Source organism: Branchiostoma floridae, chromosome 7 (genome assembly GCF_000003815.2).
Source record: "Branchiostoma floridae strain S238N-H82 chromosome 7, Bfl_VNyyK, whole genome shotgun sequence".
Lineage (NCBI taxonomy): Eukaryota > Metazoa > Chordata > Leptocardii > Amphioxiformes > Branchiostomatidae > Branchiostoma > Branchiostoma floridae.
In genome coordinates this window covers 17,447,141-17,458,738 of record NC_049985.1, presented here as the reverse complement: position 1 = coordinate 17,458,738, position 11,598 = coordinate 17,447,141, and the positions used below count along the sequence as shown (strand labels likewise).

Genomic DNA, 11,598 nt, shown 5'->3' with positions numbered 1-11,598 from the left:
TGGTTATGTTATATGTCTGGTGCAGGTAGCGGTGTCCGTGGCGCTGTACGCCTGTAGTTACAGTGGTTATGTTATATGTCTGGTGCAGGTAGCGGTGTCCGTGGCGCTGTACGCCTGTAGTTACAGTGGTTATGTTATATGTCTGGTGCAGGTAGCGGTGTCCGTGGCCCTGTACGCCTGTAGTTACAGTGGTTATGTTATATGTCTGGTGCAGGTAGCGGTGTCCCTGGCCCTGTACGCCTGTAGTTACAGTGGTTATGTGTTATATGTCTGGTGCAGGTAGCGGTGTCCGTGGCCCTGTACGCCTGTAGTTACAGTGGTTATGTTATATGTCTGGTGCAGGTAGCGGTGTCCGTGGCCCTGTACGCCTGTAGTTACAGTGGTTATGTTATATGTCTGGTGCAGGTAGCGGTGTCCGTGGCCCTGTACGCCTGTAGTTACAGTGGTTATGTTATATGTCTGGTGCAGGTAGCCGTGTCCGTGGCCCTGTACGCCTGTAGTTACAGTGGTTATGTGTTGTTGTGCCTGCAGGTAGCGGTGTCACTGGCCCTGATGGAAACCGCCCTGCAGACCTCTGACCCGCTGCTGATCCCCATCCTCGCCCTGTACGCCTGTAGTTACAGTGGTTATGTTATATGTCTGGTGCAGGTAGTGGTGTCCCTGGAACTGTACGCCTGTAGTTACAGTGGTTATGTGTTGTTGTGCCTGCAGGTAGCGGTGTCACTGGCCCTGATGGAAACCGCCCTGCAGACCTCTGACCCGCTGCTGATCCCCATCCTCGCCCTGTACGCCTGTAGTTACAGTGGTTATGTTATATGTCTGGTGCAGGTAGTGGTGTCCCTGGAACTGTACGCCTGTAGTTACAGTGGTTATGTGTTGTTGTGCCTGCAGGTAGCGGTGTCACTGGCCCTGATGGAAACCGCCCTGCAGACCTCTGACCCGCTGCTGATCCCCATCCTCGCCCTGTACGCCTGTAGTTACAGTGGCTATGTTATATGTCTGGTGCAGGTAGCGGTGTCCCTGGCCCTGTACGCCTGTAGTTACAGTGGTTATGTTATATGTCTGGTGCAGGTAGCCGTGTCCGTGGCCCTGTACGCCTGTAGTTACAGTGGTTATGTTATATGTCTGGTGCAGGTAGCCGTGTCCGTGGCCCTGTACGGCTGTAGTTACAGTGGTTATGTTATATGTCTGGTGCAGGTAGCCGTGTCCGTGGCCCTGTACGCCTGTAGTTACAGTGGTTATGTGTTGGTGTGTTTACAGGTAGCGGTGTCCCTAGCCCTGATGGAGACGGCCCTGCAGACCACCGACCCGCTGCTGATCCCCATCCTGGCCCTGTACGCCTGTAGTTACAGCGGTTATGTGTTGTATGTAGATGTAGATGTAGTTACAGTGGTTATGTGTTATATGTTGTATGTTGTTGTGCCTGCAGGTAGCGGTGTCCCTAGCCCTGATGGAGACGGCCCTGCAGACCACCGACCCGTTACTGATCCCCATCCTGGCCCTGTACGCCGCCATGGCCGTCAGACTCGCTCTCATCGTGGCCGGCTTTCTCTACAAGGTCGGGCCGAAAATCAGACACGCACGGCCATTGGCTGACAAGGTAAAATTTCAGCACCTGCCATTGGCTGATGAAGTAATCCAACAGGCCCTGTCATTGGCTGATGACGTAATCCGACAGTCACAACCATTTGCTGATAAGCCAGACAAGGCACGCAACTCTTTGTCATGACACGTGATGCAATCTTTGAGTGTGTAAAAGCGTATTAGATTACTTTGCTTTGCAAGATTATAAAGACTACTGGATTCTTACCAATTTTTCTTTGTGGTGTTAAAAGATACCTGTAATCTTTAGGGAAGTTTTAGACAAGGATTTCTTTCTGCAGGACAGCTTCACGGTTGTGCGCGCGCTGAAGTTCTGGTGGCCGCTCGCCCTCGTCACGGCCGTCAACAGAATCAGCCGGCCAATCATCAACCTGCTGGTCGCGCGGGAACTGGGTGGAAGTGACGCAGTGGAGGTGAGTACCTTATAAGGAACTGGGCGGAAGTGACGCAGTGGAGGTGAGTACCTTATAAGGAACTGGGCGGAAGTGACGCAGTGGAGGTGAGTACCTTATAAGGATCTGGGCGGAAGTGACGCAGTGGAGATGAGTACCTTATAAGGAACTGGGCGGAAGTGACGCAGTGGAGGTGAGTACCTTATAAGGAACTGGGCGGAAGTGACGCAGTGGAGGTGAGTACCTTATAAGGAACTGGGCGGAAGTGACGCAGTGGAGATGAGTACCTTATAAGGAACTGGGCGGAAGTGACGCAGTGGAGGTGAGTACCTTATAAGGATCAGGCGGAAGTGACGCAGAAACAAATTAGAAAGTCATGTCTATTTTGACAAGCCCGGTATGAAAACCTAATCTAGCTCCCATTCCCTATCCAAGAAGAGACTGAAGTGCTAGAATACGTTTTATACTCTGCTATATTTTTTGCATCATGTTATTAATGTTGCAAGCATGACTTACATATATTGGTTAACCTTACCCAGACTGATATGTAAACTTTGTTCCCGCCTTCCCTGTCTCCCCAGGCTGTGGCCGTGCTGACGGTGACCTATCCCATCGGCCACCTGCCCTACGCCTGGCTCAACGAGATGAAATCTCTGGCGCCAGCGTTCAGAAAAGTCAGTTCTTTATTTCAGTTTTATCTTTTGATCTTTAGTCAATGCTTCTATGTGGTTGTACCCCCTTAAACCGTTCAAACTTCGTCAAGTAGATGTGAATTTTGAAATAAGGACCAACTGTTTTTAGTACTCCACGACAGCGACACATGCCGAGCTTACTCCGCACCTCTGGGGACTAGACAAGAGTCGTTTCCGTCTACATCTTTAATTGGAAATACCATTGAAATTTCTTGAAAATCAGTACTTCGTTTGTATACGATCTGCGGAACTACGTGGCCAACAGAGTGGTGTATAACGCGTGAACTGTTTAAACCCCTCCGATCCCCTCCCCAGAGCGGCCAGGGCCGGAGAGTCGTCCCGTGGCGCACCCTGTGGAAGTTTTCCTGCATCTGCCTGCTGCTGACCCTGACGGTGCGTAGCTGTCAATTCTTCCTGTTAGACTCGTGGTTTCTTTCGTCACGTGGTACCGGTTATTATAGTGGAGAGAAGCCTGAGAAAATTCCTCTAGGCTACACCAACTTATTACGTAAGTAGAAAAAAGGTTAAGATGGAAGAAATGCCTGGGATATATAAAAGATGTTGCTACTCGATCATTCACTGAACTTGACACGATGCGGACTGAGGTACGACCTTCCCTTAGATTCTGTTTTCTCCCCAGGTGTCCTTAGTTCTGTTCTACGTTCCCGGCATCACCTTCGCCATCATGACCGGCTGGATCGAGACCAGCGCCGACATCGCCAGGCTCTGCCGCAAGCCGCTGCAGATCTTCACTTTTGTGGCTGTTCCTGGTAGGTCTGTGCGTGTATGTGTGTGTGTGTGTGTGCGCGCGTGAGTATGCGTGCATGTGTGAGTGTGTGTGCGTGAGTGACCTCATTCTGCTCTTTGTTCCCAGTGTCGATCCAGGCGTATCTGACATCTGACCTTTGTTCTCCTAGTTCACCTAACCTTTGCCCCCCAGTGTCGTTCTGGGCGTACCTGACCTCTAACCTTTGTCCGCCAGTGTCGATCCGTGCTTACCTGACCTCTGACCTTTGCCCCTCAGTGTCGATCCGGGCGTACCTGACCAGCTGGCTGATGGTCCAGAAGCGGACCTGGATCCTGACTCCCAGCGCCATCTTCCGCACCGTTGCCTTGGTAACGGCTCTGCTGGTCCTCCCTAAGCTCAGGTGAATACTCGTTTCTGAGATATTCCAGAATGTTTTCACAATGACTGGACTATATCTTTACGACTGTCTCCCCATGGCAAAGGGATCTCAAATCCGCGCACGTTTTATAATTTTTACCTACATTTTGTCACATCTGATCAACTGACATTCAATGTTTCCCCATCTAACCAACCCACCACCCCCACCCCCCCTCAGTATACGCGGAGCGGACATGGGGATAGCAGCTCTGCTGACCGGGTTCCTGGCTGAAGTCAGCGTTGTTGCCGTGGGTTTCCTCATCGTCAGGCGGAAACTGGTAACTGTAGTGGTTTTAGCATTTTCATTGCTTAGTAACGACTGGCAACTGCAGTGGTTTTAGCACTTTCATTGTTTAGTAACGACTGGCAACTGCAGTGGTATTAGCATTTCATTTCTTAGTAACGACTGGTAACTGCAGTGGTTTTAGCATTTTTATTGCTTAGTAACGACTGGTAACTGTAGTGGTTTTAGCATTTCATTTCTTAGTAACGACTGGTAACTGTAGTGGTTTTAGCATTAACAGGCGACACTATTAATCCGGAAAAACACTCTAAATCCGGAAAACATTGATTATTATGACATACTTCGAGATTGAAATTTAGCATTCTAGAATATGACATAGTACATGATGACAATTACGTAGATAACATCGGCAGGTCCCTCGGGACTACGTCAATTCTGCAGAATTCTGCACTTTGACTGCAGAATTCTGCACTTTGACTGCAGAATTCTGCAAACCATTTGCAGAATTCTGCAAACAACATGCAGAATTCTGCGAATTACTTGCAGAATTCTGCAGTCAAAGTTCAGAATTCTGCAAACAACATACAGAATTCTGCAAGCCATTTGCAGAATTCTGCAATCCATTTGCAGAATTCTACATCAAAGTACAAAATATGAAATAATATGCAATGCCGCAGTTATTACATGGTGTTAGAGAGTAGATTTACACTAACCCTGTTTTAGACTGACAACAGTTAGGTCCACTTTACATTATGGTTTTCGCGTAAGCGGGACTGGCGAGAGCGGGACTGCGAGAGCGGGAGTCCCGTGAGAAGAGAGTTCTCGTTATCGTAGTCTCGCTATCTTCAAATTTTCTCCCGTCCACTCCGAAGCGTACGCCCGTAGGCTCAGCGGGAGTCCCCGACAACTTCAAACTGCGTATAAAGAGAACGCGTCGGGGTCGCGTTAGCGGGAGTCAGAATTTAGGCGATTAGCATAAAGCGCACGCTTATTAGCATATGCCGCGAGAAAATGGTGGATACAGATTTGCAAAACATTGGAGGAAATTTGCATCAGCGATCATGTTCATAACACTGGGTAAAAATACAGTGATAAGAAACAGTCTCCCGATAGTTATTTTCTGATATAGAATGAATAGATCTATCAACCCAAAAATCAACCCGAACTACGTACTATACGAACGGAAGTGTCAGCGTAAGAACGTAGTCAGGGACTTGTATTTCTTATGCAAGTCACGTATTTGAATTTTCAATCATTTGGAAGCGGAACGCAAACAACAAAATTAAAGTTTGTTCAGTGTAACAACGTGCAAATAACTGCGATCTTTACGGGTAGACTTTCACCAAAATTTACATTCCACCGTGCGCCGCGGGTGTCTTGTCAGATTTCCGGGCGGTGTGTATAAAAACGTCCCGATAGCGGCGTCCCAACAGCGGGAAATTTCACCGCTGACGCGAAAAGCGTAATGTAAAGGGTCTTAGTCGGGCGATCTCCAGCAACGGTATTTTTAGGCCATCCAAAGATGATATAAAAAATAGTCAATAGACATGCAATCATATGGTTTTTCTCTTTAATCATCACTATGGATATCAGTGAAGACAGTCAGTTGGCAACAAATTTAATGAAGAAGTGGATCATATACAGTATCCTGTTTCCTGTCTGGAAAGGAAAGCTTCTGCCATTTTCTTTTGGTTTGGAACTTTGCACTGTGGCTCGGGAAGAACTTTTTTTGTAAAGCAAATAAAGCAAACATTGTGATATCTTTAAATTGCATGTAATCTTCTTCTGTACTGCCTAGCCTCTTTACAGAGATTATTGGCAGATTGCGCATTCATGAGTTAGTTACAACACAAGTGCACGGTACAAATAGACAAGGGAAAATAAAGGAAAAACGCTCAGGAAAATGAAAACAACTAATTTTGTGTGTGCGAAGGACAGGACAAGTGAGTTTACATACTTTTTTTTATATACAAGACGTGTGGGGCCGGGGTGGCACAATGCAGCAGGGTCCTCCCCAGCTCAGTTTTGAACTGGGAGAGAGACCTCGCCTCCGCCACACCAGCTTCAAGTCCATTCCACTCTCTGATGGTCAGAGGGAAGAATGAGAGCCTGTACTAGTTGTTCCTGCATGCAATGGCCTGCAATGTTTCAGAGCGATTGGTGTGGCGGGAGTATTGGGCCACCAGGATGATGGTCGTGTGAGGTACAGAAATGATGTTGTTGATGATTTTATACAAGGTGACCGGGCGGGCAATCATGATAATTTAAAACACTGTTTGCTTATCAGGTAACATTTTTCCCAAGCCTTTGTACCATGTTCTGTACTTTCTGCCATGTTCATTGTGACATCACAAGAGGTCAAGAATAGTACCATTTGATGAACAGCACAATCATCATCATCAAATAGAAACCCTTCTGATTTTATTGCACATCAAACCATAAGAACGACTAGTCTTCTAGCTTTAAAAGTCAAACTTTCAATCTAATTGTCCTGGATTACCTGGTGTGATGACTGGAAAGCTAGAAGTGTGGTTCTTATGGTTTGATGTGCAATAAAATCAGAAGGGTTTCTATTTGTTGTGCTGTTCATCAAATGGTACTATTCTTGGTACAGATAATAAGAAAATGTTGAATGTATTTTCTTGGTGTCTTCCACCCTTTAAACATGGCTACACCTCCTTGGCTTTATAGCTGATTATCCACGACCAGTTAACCCGCCCATACATGTAGCTATCAGTTATGTGACCAGGCCTTCTAGTTTCTGTTTGACATCTTAGCCTATTAGTAGGTCCTAACAAATGTACCATGTAATTGGGAAAACAGTCAACATCACATGGGGTACATGTGTGCAGTTCTATACATATATATATGTAATTTATATACATACAGTCATTTATACTTTCATATCTTTTTTGGCTGGGGTAGAATTTCTAATAAAACTTAGTGAAGATTACATAGTAAGTTTGTATTTTTATAGCCCGTTCTTCAGTAAATAAAGCCTACTACCAGTAGAGACTTTTGTCTAGGGCAGGATGGTTAGAGGGACCAGTGTCCCAAAGGGGGTGGCCTAGATACTGTACAACAGGAGTGCTGTGTTGTTGTAGGGAGAGGGGCCATGCCTTGCCTAGTTTCTGTATGAGCAGACTGCCTGGAATACACATACAATGTACCCACATGACAGTCCTATTTTGCCTGTAGCATGGAGTCTACTATACAGAATGCTAACAGTGGAGATTTATCTGGGAAAGAAGGCTGGGAGGGTGAAATCAGCAGCCAGGGTGAAAGGCCCCTTCAAGAACATTTATAGAAAGAATCAGGTGACCTGTCAGACCATGTCATGGTACTCCACTTCTAAGCTCCTCCATGCAAGGAGAATTGTTTATGTTTTAAGTTCTACTTTATATGGATTGGTCTGTTATGAAGAGGTGCTTTGCATTCAACATAAGAAAAATTATACAACTTGCTAGTATACAAGATGTTGAAAAAGAAGCACAGTGTCAAAGGAGCACATGTTTGGCCCCTTGCATGTGGTGTGTGGATAATTGATATGCTACACACAGTTAGCCCCACAGATAGGCCAGAAGCCTTCTGTCCAGCCCAGGCTCTTCTCCTAGATTGATGGAGAACTACACAGGACTTAGATTGAATACTGGCTGCTGTGTCCTAACTGGTGTTAAGGCTCTAGATTAAACGTAGTTCTTCTAAAACATTGAACACCAACCAGAAGCTCTCAAGCAGGACAAAAAGGCAAAGTAGGAACCAGTTCCATCTTTCCCAAAACTAGAGTCTCTCTTGTTTACCTGTAGTTCCTCCCTGACATCAAGATTTGTGTCAGGCCTACCCAATGGAGACTAGAAAGTTCAAAGATTATGAATTACACATCCTTCCCTGACTCAGGTCAGTAACAGGCCAGCTATAGTTTGATACTTGCAACATGCACTGGTCCTGAGACAACATGGCCAGTAGCAGTTGACTGACAGGCATGTAATGGTTAATCCCAGACCCAGCCAAAGCCTCAACAGGTCTGGTGTCCCATCAGGGTTACTAGACATATCTGGTCAGAGACTAGATTTGTACATTGTAGAAAAGCAAGCTTTGCACCTGTCTCTCGATGTAGATCTCTATGAAGGTCACCATTTTGGCTTTGTGCAAGCTATTCAATGCAACATTATGGCATTTCTAATATGCACGAAGTGTGAATGTGTAAAAATAACTTGCCCATAATAGACACTTGTTTCTTTGTAGCATCATAACGGTCTATATTTTTTACTACCTGTATGTTACATCTTGCCCTGTACTGTACTAAGTAACGTTAGATATTTTTTTAGAAATTAAATATTGATCTAGCATGGATACCTTGAATAAACGTCTACTAGTATAATATAACCTGTCAGGCTCTGCATGAGAAAATAAGTTTTCTGGGTCACAGCATTGAACTTTTTTTACTTGGAGGTAAGGGAAGAGTAGAGTCATACATGATAAAATTAAGGTCCTACAGGTCTGTCTGAAATTCCAAAACAACATACCCCTGCAAGAGGGAACCTGTCATGTCAGACTGGCCCAGATGTCATTAACACTGGTCTCAGTCTGTGCCTGATTTTCTGCCTTTAGGGCCTTTCTGCCTGCCAGAGTGGTGTAGTGGCTAATGCCTTTTGCAGGTCTTGGATTAAGACATAGGAAAGGTAGCCTGACTCAAGATCAGATTTGTCTAAGATATAAAGAAATTATCAAATGTCTATCTGGACCTCTGCAATGATAATTAGTAACCAAAACTTGTGGATGTGCACAAAACTCTTAATTTGTGAACTTACAAATTAGCTAAACTTTTATCCTTTTTTCACCATTTTTTAAGCCACAGCAATTTTATGTCTTGGTTCTTTAGACCACACAAATTTGATTATTTTTTTGGACAGCCTGCTGCTATTTTTCCAAAAATGAAAAAAATTTACCACACCTTCCATTCAGCAAATCTTCGCCATATGATTAAATTACTATGAAGCCGTTCAACAACTATTTTCAGGACGGTAAATTGACTTAAATGCAGTTGTTTGTTTGTTTTAATCTTAAAGGTCCTTACAATATGGGTACATCGATAATTACAGTTAATATTTTTCAATCAAGAAGTAATGTACAGTCACTGTACTTTTGATAAATCGAAACAAACAGGCACAGCTACAGTACAATGGGTAATGTTTTTTTTAAATAGAAAACTGATTATTCTTATATCCCCAGACTTATTGCCATTTTTTAGTGCCCTGTCACTGCACATTTTTTTCTGAAAAAGTGCAAGAACCAACAAGTTAAATTGGTGTGGGCCTTACCATTTCCAAGACTTGGTGGATCTACAAGCTTGATTATTTTTAAATTGTTATGCACCTGTACGTAATTGCAGTAATGTGTGATTTATTCATTTTCACCTTGTATGTTTTGTGATGGGTAAAGAAAAGTTTCATCCTATGGCTTTTCATTGCATTCCTTCAAAAGTTAATGACTTGTCCTCAGTGAAAGGAGTGCAAAGGAAATCTGTACAGTGTTAGTCATTCAGTTCATAGTGAACATGTACAAACCACAAGGGAAACTGTCTGTCTGTTTCAAGGGTAAGAGGTCAAGTAGTATCTCCTTTCGTCAAAATTTCAGCAGACTATACAGTTTGTACAATCATGTATAAGATTCTACTTTTTTTCTCATTGGAAACATTGTAAGGCCTATGACAATAACCTAAAATTTGATAAATGCATGGCTGATCTCATTAGTCTCATCCATGTGAACAGGACATTGGAATGTTTACTTACAGACTCAACACAAACACAGATTGGACATTACTTGCTTGACCTCTGGGTGAGACGTCCCCACTGGCTACCCTGCATGTATAAGCCCTTTGCTTAAACTCCAAGCAGATGTAAGGATCTGGCTCAGTCTCTGAGTCAGTGTTTGTACACATTTTGGCAACACTATATATAGAGTATACTATATATAGAGTAGAGTAGAGTAGAGTATAGTTCATCAGGCCAGGTAGGAATTACTGCTCTTCAAGTCGCAGTCATATCCGGTTTATGGGGGATAGCTATCTCCTTCCCATGTTGTGAATCTACTGTACCCTATGATTTATGAAGTACAAAGTTAACTTTATAGGGCTATATTCATGGGACATCATCACCCCAGGGGAGTGCCCTCCACTCACGGCTATCTTGGTATACCAATACTGCAGCAAAGTTTCTCCGAGTCGGAAGGTCTCTATTTAATGTATAAAGTGTCCGAGGAAAGTGAGATCATTTGCTCTATTTGACTAGTATGCAAAGAGCCTCCAAGCCCATGTCCTATTTTCAACACAAAAATTGGATGGAAATGACTCATCTTTAATCAATGCGGGAAAGTTACTTGATAAAAGCCCCCACAAGTTCTGGGATTGACAAAATTCTAAACATAAAATCAGTTCAAAGTGTCACCAAGCTTAAATTAGAACCATGCACTGCATGAACTTAAGTAGTATCTGGACAAGTACAAAGTACAGGAGATTTAGTTGAGAGAAAATACATTGTGATTGATTCTTCCGACCTCAAAAGCACGATCACAGGACCTGGCCCTGTGTTTCATGCAAAGACATGACTGTGAGTGTGAGTGCCGCAGCTGTACGGCTGGATTAGGTTTTTGCTGTTCACACATGCATGCGTTAACCTATCTTGTACTCTTGTTTCATAGAGTCACAGAACTAGGAGACACATAATTTTATGCTCTCTTTGAAATCAACTTATTTTCCAAGTTGTAAGAGCAGTACATGGTACTTCCTTTGGTTCTTTTTTTGTACGTTTGGCTTTGTTAGTTATAATATATACACAAGAAACACGAAAGGAATCTTACTGTTACCCAATTAATGTGTGCGCTTTTAACAACTGCTTACGACCAGTACCCCACCACCAGGCAAAACAATCCATGCATGAAACTAGACGTTTTGAAGGGATATTGTGCATTGCTTCCATCTACTTGAAGATGGCACAGGAAAGCCTTTCAGCTTTCTGTGAGGTTCCTTGGTACCAACTTTCTCCTATTCTACTCAATACAGATGCCAGTCAATTGCCCTCAACAGGTTCAGGGGAACAATGCCAATAATGTCATCTTGCCACAGAAACAAATTTTCAATGCTTTACCCTCAATACTAAACGATATCTTTGATCATCTTGGATCTCAGTAATCACCCATGTGAGTGCTTGGAAGAGACACACTGTGTTGCAACAACAGTGTCAAATTTACTTCACTATGCTGGGGGATGAGAACTGAACTGAAACAATTTTGGGTATAAGACAGTTGGATAGTCCATAAATTATTGATAAAGTGATCAGTTGTCTCAATTTTCTAAATGGCATGGGGATGTTTTCTGAATACCTCTGTACATTAGTATAGGTAAAGAATAGTAAACTAAACTAAACAGAATCTGAGTGATTGCATTTTTTTCAATTCCGAATGACCTGGCACTTTTCATTTTCAGACTTTTGGATTCTCTCATTG

The 11,598-nt window shown here is 43.8% G+C and overlaps 1 protein-coding gene across 1 annotated transcript in view; it reads left to right on the top strand.

Annotated features, from left to right (window-relative positions):
• Positions 1-11,598, top strand: part of LOC118420106 — a 19,960-nt gene that overhangs the window by 4,126 nt on the left and 4,236 nt on the right. The window contains exons 6-14 of the mRNA XM_035826808.1: positions 26-214; positions 280-1,374; positions 1,430-1,600; positions 1,884-2,015; positions 2,576-2,668; positions 3,002-3,079; positions 3,327-3,456; positions 3,711-3,834; positions 4,030-4,129. Of these exons, the coding sequence (XP_035682701.1) occupies positions 26-214; positions 280-1,374; positions 1,430-1,600; positions 1,884-2,015; positions 2,576-2,668; positions 3,002-3,079; positions 3,327-3,456; positions 3,711-3,834; positions 4,030-4,129 (2,112 nt within the window). The remainder of the gene's footprint in view (positions 1-25; positions 215-279; positions 1,375-1,429; positions 1,601-1,883; positions 2,016-2,575; positions 2,669-3,001; positions 3,080-3,326; positions 3,457-3,710; positions 3,835-4,029; positions 4,130-11,598) is intronic.